The following is an 11,374-nucleotide window of genomic DNA, read 5'->3' as shown; positions in this document are numbered from 1 at the left end:
TTTTGGTTTTTCTCCGGTACCGGGAACCGAACTCACGACCTTGCGCTTGCCAGGCAGGCGCTTTTGCCGCTGAGCTAAATCCCCAGCCCCGCAGTCATGTTTCTGGTTAACACTGGTTACTGGAGAGCCAGATTCCAGGTCTCTCTGAGCTACCAGCTCCTACATGTGCCCCACCTACTTTAAGAGTTCAGCCGGCCATGGCGGCGCACACCTGTCGTTCAAGCACTCAGGAGTTCCAGGCCGGCCTGGGCTTCACAGTGAGTTCAAGGCCAGCCTGAACTACATACATATCGAGACCCTGTCTCAAACAAACAAAACCCCCAAACACAGTTCAAATGGAAATCTAAGGGAAATATTTCAGAAAAAGTGTAAGCCCTTATACAAAGTTAACATTATTATTGGTTCTACAAGGATCACCGTCACCCAAGTCCTTGAAAATTTATGTTACAAAGGGAAGCAACATGCCAGTATTCAAGACCAGGTGATGACGTGGAAAGTTAGCCCCCTCTCACGTGCCCGGACCACCTCCTTTCCCGTGAGCCCGGCTCATCTGGCAAGGTGATCTCACGCGAGGGGTTGGAGGTCGCTATTGTCTGACAGGGTGCAATGTAACAGGATGCAGATCCTAAAGGATCAAGAGAGACCCCAACCCTTAGGCAGCTGATCATGCTGTGAGCATCCAAAGCGAAGGTCAGAAGGTCACACTGGGCTTTCATACAAGTTTGCCAGAAAAACCAACACGCGCATAAAGCAATGCTATTTATGACTTGCTTGATTTAAGAACTGACCCACAATTGCAATCCCTCATCTTGAAAGCAGTCACGCCCTGCACAGTATTTCTGGCATACAGGAAGGTAGTCCTGTAGGACTATAAGACATGACTCATGTAACGACTGAGTTCAGGTCCTGCAACTAGGTTGTCAGACACGAAGTGGTTACCCATTATTCCTAAATGAGGAATTGTCTCTAGTATGCCCATTATAATATTCAGAACAAAGAAATGGTCAAAGGAAACTTGCTTTTATTTGTATAACTCTTACACGAAGTATTGTAATGTATAACAACATAAAACCATAGTACTATGCTCTTTAGTACAATTGGCAAACATTTTAGTAATGTGTAAACAAGGTGTACTGCTCAGAAAAAAAGACACTGAGACTCTATAAACAAGGTATATAGGTCAGACATGGTGGGGCATGTTGGTAATTCCAGCACTCAGGAGGCTGAAGCACGAGGATCACTGAAAGTTTGAGGCCAGCCTAGCTGACATAGTAAGTTCAAGGGCAGCCTAAACTACATAGCGAATGAGATCTTGTCTCATAAAACCAAAATTGAAAAAAAAAAACAAAACCCAAAAAACAAGATGTACAGAACCGTAGAAAAAAGAGAGATAGACTGCATCCTCATTATGAAAAATAAATAAATCTGAGCAGCAGGTCATAAGTCCAAACAGTGTGCCCTGGTTGTAAGTCCAAACAGTCGTTGGACAGTAGGTCGTTAAACAAGCAATAACCTGTGTCAGGCAACTTTGGTCTGTGTACACTCTTGCTTCGGTGCCTGCACAAGTCACTAGCGATGCGCTTCTTAAAACCTTCCTGTTTTTCAGCCATGCACAACTGTACCGTTCAGTTTCTATTTTTAGAGATAAAACAATTCCCTTCTGTCAACCCCTAGCCTCACTGTCTCTGAAATTTGCATCATCATCCAAGGTAGACCCAGTTTATGTGAACTTCTAGCCTAGTATTCAATCTGTCTTCTACTTATATTCAAGGAACAGCTGAATGTTTTTCATAGCACCCTATGTCCAGCCAAGTTAGGCTGTTACCCCTGGGGCTCCGGAGGACTTGCCTGGGAAAGAGAAAGCATCCATGAAGCCAGGCTATTCCGCTTTTTCCCTGACTTGGAGGATACAGGACCGTAGAAGCTGGTCCACTCCACCCAGTGTAGGAGCTCCTTAAGCCTCCCCAGCAGTAATCTCGGAGAGCTGAGAGTTGGTCTTTCTGTTTGTTTGCTTTGAGGTAGGGTCTCACTACGTAGCTCAGGTTGGCTTTGAACTCACTATGTACCCCAAGGGGGGGCCTCAAATTCACGGCGATCCATCTCTCTCAGCCTCTGGGGTTCTGGGACTAAAGCGATGTGCCACCACGCCCGGCTCAGAGAAGCTCCTGAACTAATTTAAAAATTTGTCAGCTTTCTTTGCTCTTTGTGAGTAAATGATGCACCATTTCATAGATTTTCATTATTACCCAGCTGGGCATGGTGGCGCATGCGTGTAATCCCAGCACTCGGGAGGCTGAGGCAGGAGGATCATTGTGAGTTCAAGATCAGTTTGGGCTACAAAGTGAGCTCAAGGCCAGCCTGAATTGCACAGCAAGACCCTGTCTCAAAAAGACAAACAAAAAATTAAAAAAGAATCATTATTACCCAGATTATAGACTGTTTAAGAATTCATTAATGGAAATATCAGCCATTCCTAAAAATCTTCTAAAAACCCTCGATTCCCTTGTCCATTGGGAAACCCAGTTTTGTACAATGCTAAGCAATGCAAAGAGATCCTACTGGACACAGGAGGATGTAGAAAGGAAAACTCTTACCTATTCTTCCTTTCATAGGAAAAAATATGACTAATTCACTTAGGTAATTATCAACCAAGTTTGTTGTGGTTTGCTTGGCTCATTCTACGTAATCACGTGTACTTGCGATGGAATTTCTGGCCATCAGCTTCCTTGAACAGGACTTTAAAACATCTCATATGCACTGTAGTTCAAATATATTAAAGCAAATTCCCTCAAATTTCCTTATCTGGTGCATTTGTTTGTTTGTCTATTTATTTATGGCACTGGGTATGGAACCCAGACCTTTTTTATTTTTAATTTTATTTATTTTTTTTTTAAAAAATGTTTGAGACAAGGTCTCGTTATGTAGTTCAGGCTGGCCTGGAACTTATCACGTAGACCTAGCTGGCCTTAAACTCATGGTGATCCACCCTTCTCAGCCACCCCGAGTGCCTGGACTACGGGCCTATGTCAGCATGCCTGGCTTTGATTTTATTCTTCTATTTTGAGACAAGGTCTCATTAAGTCATTAATTTGCTCAGACTGGGTTTAATCTATAATCTTCCTGCCTCAGCCTCTCAGAGTTCTGGGATTATAGGCGCATGTACATCACCACCCCTGGCTGGTACTGCTTCTTAAAAAGTGCGCACAAGGCCCCTGAGTTCAATCCCCAGTATCACAAACAACAACAACAACACCCTTGCCATATATTATCCAGGTAAGAAACCAAAGTATTTGGATAACTATATAAACATTGGAATGTTATGGTTTGTGTCTGGTTGTCCCCCTGAAGCCTCATACAGTAGATGGGGCTTTTTTGGAGGTAGCTGAATCTAGAGTGTGTGACTGATTTCTAAGGGCAATGCTGGGATTAAGGGTGTGAGTGCTACACCTGCCCTAGGGTGGGTACCCTGCAAACAATATAAGGGACAGAAGGACAGAAGGAGGCTTATCTCATCCTCTCTCTTGTTGCTTTTGCTGTTTTCCATCTCCGTGAGCTGTTGCCCTCCTGCCACACCACCTTGCCTTGAAGCCAGCTGATTAAAGACCGAAACATTTACAAACTGAGCTAAATAAACCTTTCCTCCTTTAAAAAAAAAAATGGAGTAATGCTTCAGAATAGAAGCCTCAGAGTGTGAAGTTTCTTTTCTCACTTCTATGCTTTCTCTGTGCTTTGATATCAAGTTTGTTGTTCTCAGATTTTAAAATTATGCCTGAGCTCCTTTTCTATCCGGGAGAAGAGCAGGTGGGTAGCTGCTGCCCACCTCAGATGAATAGCAATTAGAAAAGCCTGGAAAGCCCTGTTCTGAGACTACAAGCGTTAGAGAAATTAGCACAAAAAGTCACCATGAGAAAATAAATAGGGCTGGAAGTAAACAGGATAGCTTGGGTCATGCACATCACCCAGCACTGAGAGCCACAGGAAGAGAGCCCTAGGAGCAAGGCAGGCTCTTGGCTGGAGTTTTGCATGGTCAACTTTGCTCTGTCCCTTTTTGGAACTCCTTGGGGGAGTGAACTGCAGCATCCCGGGAGGAATATGTTCCACCCACTGAAGGCAAAAGCAGAAGTGAATGACTCTCTTGCCAGCCCTCCCTCCTTTCAGTCAAATCCCAGCCCTTATAGTTAATAAAGATACAGGAAAGAAGCCAGGTGTGGTGCTGCACCTGTAGCCACAGTACTTGGGAGGCTGAGGCAGGAGGATTGTCACAAGCTCGAGGCCAGCCTGGGCTGTGTGGTGAGACCCTCTCTCAGAGAGAGAGAGAGAAAAAAAGGAAAGATATTTTTAATTGTTTAATTCATGAAGCATCTAGTGTATCCTGGTATTGCCACCTTTTAAATTATGCACACAGCTCAATTTTCCAACCAGCTCATTCACTCATTACACAAATATTTCTCAGTCCCTTTGGTGTGTGCTGGTACATCAGGGTGTCCTAGAGAAATCCAGGTGAACCAAACACCACCTCCATCCCCTCAGAGTTTCCGACTCCATGACAACATTATAGAGACAACGAGACCTGGTGAAAATACATTCCCCAGGGGGGAAGGGTATGAGCGTAGTAAAGCAGGTCTGGGTGGAGAGCTACGAGGGGCTGGCAGAAGGAACAACAGTTCTAGGTGAGGAAGGGAGGAGGATGCATGTGGGAAAGAAGCATTTGAGAGGGACGGACCGGCTACAGCAAGGGGGAGCCATTGCAGACTTGGAAACACTACCCTAACATAATCACGCTCTCTTCAGAAAGTGTCACAGGAAATGGGGCGCAGACTGGCCAGGAGGCTGCTACAAGAATGACAATAACAGGGCTCTGGCCAAAGTAGCACAGGAATGGGGAAGAGTTTCCAGAAAGGAGGCTAAAGGGGCTCCTGCAGACCAGAGGTCATCTAAGTCCCTGACTTTTCTTTTTCTAAGTTACTCTGCAATTTTTCCCTTCAACTGCCTGTGCAAATTCTAGGACAAGGCAGGCAATGGAGGCAGTTGCTGGTAAGAGTTAGAAAAGTAAGACAAGTATGGTGGTGCACGCCTATAATCCCAGCACCCGGGAGGCTGAGGCAGGAGGATTGCCATGAGTTTGAGGCCAATCTGGGCTACAGAGTGAGTCTGAGGCCAGTCTAGATTACATAGCGAGACACTGTCTCAAAAACAAAGCAGAGCAGAGCAAAACAAAACAAGAGTTAGGAAAGCATTGCCAATCTCCCAGTAAAGGAGGCGGTCCAGCCCAGCGCACACTTCCCTGTATATGCGGCTGGGAGAAAGCCCCAGGCAGCCCAAGGGGGCAGGGTTAGGACAGTGACCGCCTCTGGGAGGCGCTGTTGTCCTCCCTTGCCCTTCTAGGGTCCGTGTCCCAATACCTGGAACCGCCGCACATGAGTTACTTCGCTTGTCCCAAATTGGCTGCTGCTCTTTGTTTTTGCGGTACTGGGGATCAAACTCAGGACCTTGCGCTTGCCAGACAGGCGCTTGTGCCACTGAGTTCTATCCCCAGCCCTTGGCAGCTGCTCTTAAATGAAGGCTCCGGGGAAGGAGACGGGGAGACGACCCCGGGTGAGGAGGGCGTGGCCAGTGTCATCACCAGCACATGAGGCGGAAGGCAGAGGCAGGAGGGTCAGAGTGGGAGCTGCACAATGGAAGCCGAGGGGCGCCGGGTGCGAGTGCCTTGGCTGGACCGTGGGCCACGGTACACATGCAATGTCTAGAAGGTGAAGAGGGCGAGAAAACAGGTTCTCGAGCCTCTAGAAGGAACCCTGCCCTGCCCACTCATTTCTGCCTTCTGATCTGCAGGACCGTAAGAGAATTCATCCGTGTGCCTTAAACCACTGAGCCTGTGGGCTCTTGTTAGGGCACCAGGAGAAAATGAATTCAGGCAGAAACCCACAGTAGGGCACCCAGAAACCAGGCGAGGAAAGAGCAGCAAGGAGGCGCGCTGGTCAGCGTGCTCGAGAGCCGGGGCCAGCTTCCGGAAGTGAAGGCTGCGTACCGTGCAGCGCTGGCTCCGGGCACTGAGGGTTCCAGAGAGTACACGGTGCTTAGCACGCTCTGTCTGAGTAAACGAGGGCCGCACACGGTCCGGTGAGGAACAGGAAATCAGGAAAGGGTGCTACACGGGCATCGGTCTGGGTTCTTCCTGGGGATGCTTCCAGGGACGATTACTTTTTTCTTTGTATTTCCCCCAGAGAACCTTAACTCCTGACTCCTATCCCCCCAGTTCTGGGCCTCCAAACCATTCACTGAATTCTGGGGTGGCACTGGGAGCGCTTCTGGGCCCTGCGCTTACTCCAGGGTGGGTGTAGGGCCACAGGGACCCTGAGTGCTCTGCTAGGTGGCCCTGGGGAAGGACGGCGGCTGCTGATGTCCAGGCAGGCATGGCGGTGAAGCCCCCTCAAAGCCCAGGCTGGCCTCACTCTTCAGCTGGCGGACTTAGCCCTGTGCTGCAGCAGTGGGGATTTAGCAAGCTCCCCAGGCATCACCTTTTATCTGAGCTGTGGGATTAGGACCTGTGGATGGTGGGGAACCCCAGGGTGGTGGCCCCGAGGCCCGCCTCCCCTGAGGGGGTCTCAAACAGTGCTGCTGGATAAGACCCCTCTGGGTCCATGTGTGATGAGTCACTCTCAAACAGTAGTGATCCCCTTGGTGACAGTTTGGAGTTGAGAAAGGACCCCAAATGCACTGCTGTGGAAGCTGTGGCTCTCTCACCAGAAAAATGCACATTCACACTTTGTGCACCTGCATGTTCATCTCTTTCTAACCCAGTAAACAATCCACTGAACATCACGATGCTAAAGCCCTGCTCCGCACAGTTCCCAAAGTGCCATTTCTACCCTGCTGGTGGTGCCCAAGATGATTTTAGGGAATGCACAAAGATATACATTTATTATTTTAATAGTTGTACATTTAAAGCATTCAAAACCCTGTGATTTTCCTGGTCTTATTGCCCAGGGTGAGGAAGGGGTAAAATAAAAAGTGAGTCAATCTACAGATAAACATTAAATATAATAGTTCAAGTGGTCTGACAATCAGAGGGAAGTGTGGTGGTGACTCAGGAGTAACCACGGTCTGGGAAACACAGTACTTATGGCCTTGGGAGAAAGTTTAGACCCAAAGTCCTCTCCTGGTCTTTCTCTTGATTTTTTTTTTTAATGCTAGGCATAGCTCAGTAAGTGTGCTGCAGTCAGGCCCACAGTGGAAGAACACTGCCCTTCCTGCTCAGGGTGAGCACCCACTGTCCCTTGAGGCCGGGGCGCAATGACAAGAGACTCAGCCTCGGCTCTTCCCTTTGGGCAGTTTAGCGTCCCTGTGCAGGGCCCAGTCACAGCAGCCTCGTGTCCCGTCATCCTGCCCGTGATCTGTTAGCACAAACAAGTTTGACTTGTTCTGTGTCTGTGCCTTTGCACGAGTGTGAGTGTGTAAGCGCGTACACAGAGGGGTGTGGTGAAGTGGGGGACGGGGGAAGTAAACGGAACAGATCTTCTCCCTGGGAAGAGACCCAGGGTGCTCCTATCCCAGGACTAATCTAGGGAAGAAGGGTCCTTGGGGGCGTCATTCAGAATAAGCGCCCAACCCCCCAGCTGGCCCAGGGCACCTCCCTCCTGCCTGCCATGCTCCAGGAGTGGGGCTGTCACCTCAGCTGGTCCAGTGGGAGGGCAGAGAGGTGGCAAAAGCAGAGTAAGGGGTGCTACAGGGCTCGGCTAGAGAAACACAATTGGCGCTGTCTCTACCCACGGCTCTCTCTAAAGGGATACCCAGCCTGGACTTCTCCTTTGGCTGCCCTCTCCCCTAATTTAAAGAGAACCTTGTCCTGGTTCCCAGAGAACTCTGTTTTTTTTTTTTTGTTTGTTTGTTTTGTTTTTTTGTTTTTCTTCTGGTACCAGGACTCGAACTCATGACCTTGCACTTGCCAGGCAGGCACTTTGCCACTGAGCTAAATTCCCAGCGCCCCCAGAGAACTCTGTTGACAGAAGCTGCTAGGCAACTGGAGTGTGGGACAACTGTGGCCACTGGTCAAGTTGCAGGTGCACTGTTAGTTTTCAGCTTTTTTCCATGCTTTCTTTTCTGGTTTGAGCTTGTGAGACAGAGTCTGGGTTTTGTAGTTCAGGCTGGCCTTGGACCCAATACGTCGTCCAGGCTCACAGTGAACTCACAGACATCCTCTTGCCTCAGCCTCTTGGGTGGTGGGATAATAGATGTGCATTACCACACCTGGCCAGTTTGAAGTTTTCTACATGTCTTCAGGTTGGGGCACAGAAATAAGGATGCCTACAACTTGACAACATTAAGATTGTTCAGCGACAGCGGCACGCAGGGCTATGAAGCAAACGTGGACTCAGTCTCCCCCCTGAGTCCTACCTGGGAGCCAGGCAAGTAAAGCAAAGGAAAACCACACCCTGCTGCTGGGTGGATGGCAGAGCTGGGAGGCGGGCAGCTGGCGGGGGGCGGGGGGACATTCAGCGTGACACTGAGAAGACAGGCCACATCCCAAGGCTTGTGGGGACAGGACACAGCTACAACTCAGGTTGGGGCCCAAGAGCCGACACAAGCCTGGCAGTGTCTGGCATTCTGACCCCAACTTGTGACTCTCTGCACCCAGGTTCTCTTCTCTGTGAACCTCCTACTGCCTCAGCAGGACCCAACACTGATCATCAACCTCCCATTGCAGAATACCCATGTGTTTTCCTTCTGTGGCCTCCCGAACCCCTCCCTGCCCCACCCGCACAGCCGCACCTCCAGCTCTGCACGGCCTTCACCTGTCTCCTCCCACCCACTGGGACTCCCTCAGCCCTTCCTCGCACTGTAGCGAGAATACCCTTCCAAAGATGCAAATCTGACTCGGCCACGCCCCTGCTCCCATCCGGAGTGGCTGCAATTGACCTCTGGCCCCTCCCACAGCCTCTCCTCGCCCACCAGCCTCTGCTCACTGTGGTTTTATTTCTGTCCCTTAACGGTGCCAAGCTCTTCCCCTTCAGGGGCTCTCCCGACGCTGGAATGTTCTTCCCACCACTCTGCCTGGCCGAGCTTTATCCATCAACTAGTGCGCGGCAGAAATGCTATTTTCTCAAAAGCGTTCTCCTCAACCATCCAGACTCTGATGGCACCAAGTAATTAAATAATTGTCCTGAGATGAGTATGTTTCCTCTTTGCTGCTTCTGAGCCTTCTGGCCCAGTCAGGAGCCAAGGAAGGTACTGAGGAAAGATGCAGAATTCGGCAGGACGGCCTGCCAGGACCCACCATGCCATTCTTTTCATCCAAAGGTTGCAAAGCACCTACAGCAAGAACTGAATAAAGAAACACCTGTTGGCTCATGCTCCAGCATCATGTCACCAATCTGACAGCCAGGTCTCGGGAGCAGAGCCCCAGCCTGCTGGGGGAGACCTCGCCCCCTGCCTTGATCCTTGGGGAAGGGACAGGGGAAGGGACAGTGTTGATATCAGAGTCTAGTACCCTTCCTTGGCTTTTCCACTAACAAGCTGTTTGACTGGAGACTTACAGAGCCTCTCTGAACCTCAGTTTCCACACCCTAAAATGGGGTGACAAAACCAAACCAAAGATCTGTTGAAGATTTATATACACAATGAGCCTGTCCCCAACCCTAAATAGCATGTGGCTTAGCGTACAGTCTGGGTTCAAAGTGCTAATCCCTTTTCCTGTGCAGAAGTGGCGAATGCCTTGCATTTCACTCTACTACACCCACGCCATCGTAGAAGACAAGAAATAAAGGGAGGGCTGAGGGGTCGGAGGACACAGCGCGCACTGTGCCACTGGCCGGCCTCCTCCCTCACCAACGCCGCCCGGGGACCCGAGCTCACTGGCAAGGCTTCCTTCCTCGGAAGCAGGATGAGGAGGGATGGGAGGGAAGGAGCGGTGAACCCTGCAACTATTATTCAAACAGAAACAGACCAGTTGCAAAGAGGGAGAGGCTGATAAGGAAAGAGGAAGGGAAAGACTGGGCGTGTGGGGTGCGGGGACCAGAAACGGGGATCTAAGTGGTCAGGGGCAGGGGCTGCAGAAGGAAAAGGTCGGAGGACGGAGACGCGGCGGTGGAAGAGCTGGAGGATGGCGGCGGGACAGGAGCCTGCCACCGGGAGGACAGGGAGCGGAGGGAGGGCGGGGGGCGGAGGCTGTCACCTGGCCTCCTCCTCAGGACAGGTGATGGGGCTCGCCGGGAGCGGGGGGAGGGTCCCGGGGGACGGGTGGGAGACAAGGGTGTGCGTCCCCGGCTGTGCCCACCTGCGGGTCGCCTCGCAGCTCTCCCACGTAGTACTGCTCCAGCCAGCGGCGTGCGTTGGCCGAGTGCCGGTGCGGGGGTCCGTCCAGGTCGGCGCTAACGTCCTGACCGGCCCGAGCCCGCAGCAGCTGCTCCCCCCCCGGGTGGTGCCGCAGGAAGCCGGTGAGGTCGTAGAGGCGCGCCCCGCGGCGGACCCAACAGTCGCCGGCCGCCAGGCGCCGCTGGACTTCGGCGGGCGAGAAGGAGGCGGCGGGGGGCGGAGCGGGGGCCATGGCCGGACAGCGGAGCTCGCAACTCGCAGCCCGCAGTCTGCTCCGCGGCCGCCCGGCGCGCCTCTAACATCTCGGGAGCCGGGGCAGCCGCAACGGGACGGCCGCCACCGCACCTGCTCATTTGCATGCCGCGCTCCCATTGGCCGCTCCTCGAGGCCGGAGCCCGAGGTCCCTCCTCACTGGCCGGCGGGAAGGTCCGGCAGGACCCGAGTGGGGCTGGCCAGGCGCGGTGCTCGCCCACCAGGTGGCCCTGGGCAGGTAGAGGGCGTGCCCGCCAGGTGTGTCCCGTCGCGGGGGGAGGGGGAGAGCGCAGGCGGGGCGGGGCTTTCCGTCGCGGGTGGCTGGAGGGACATCCTCGGTGACCTGATCGCCGCAAAAGTAACCCTTCCGTGGCAATTCCGTGGGAGAAATCTTGGATCCCGGTCTCCAGGATGGACCAAGGAGAGGGACAAGCAGGGCGGGGATCTAAATAAAGCGAGGGAGACTCTTGCTTCAGGTGTAAAATTTAAGGTGTCACCTCAAAACTTGGGAATCACAACGTATAATAGTTTAATGTACTACTTCAGAGAATTGCCTCATTGTACAGTGTGAACGTGTTTAATGGCACTGAACTGTACACAGACTGAAACGGCAAGCTTGTTTTGTGTATTTTAGATACGTATGAATTTTTAAAAATCATATTGCCAACTCCTGGGCAGTGGCTGGGAGGGGGTGTCTGGCCACTGTTTTTGTAGGCAAAGTTTCATTGGAACCAAAGACAGTATTCATTTTTTTTTTTTTTTTTTTTTTTTTTTTTTTTATGAAAACTTTCCAGGCTCCATCTCGTTGTTG

General features: G+C 51.3%; 1 protein-coding gene across 1 annotated transcript in view; it reads right to left on the bottom strand.

Annotated features, from left to right (window-relative positions):
* Fa2h (fatty acid 2-hydroxylase) overlaps positions 1-10,673 on the bottom strand; it is a 49,268-nt gene extending 38,595 nt beyond the window's left edge. Inside the window, exon 1 of the mRNA XM_005403456.2 lies at positions 10,274-10,673. Within this exon, the coding sequence (XP_005403513.1) occupies positions 10,274-10,543 (270 nt within the window). The 5' untranslated portion in view covers positions 10,544-10,673. The remainder of the gene's footprint in view (positions 1-10,273) is intronic.
* Between the last annotated feature and the right edge of the window lie 701 nt (positions 10,674-11,374).

This window comes from Chinchilla lanigera, unplaced genomic scaffold, assembly GCF_000276665.1.
Source record: "Chinchilla lanigera isolate Chin_1 unplaced genomic scaffold, ChiLan1.0 scaffold00083, whole genome shotgun sequence".
NCBI classification, from domain to species: Eukaryota; Metazoa; Chordata; class Mammalia; order Rodentia; family Chinchillidae; genus Chinchilla; species Chinchilla lanigera.
Note: the sequence above shows the minus strand (reverse complement) of the source record. Positions and strands in the feature narration are given on the sequence as shown.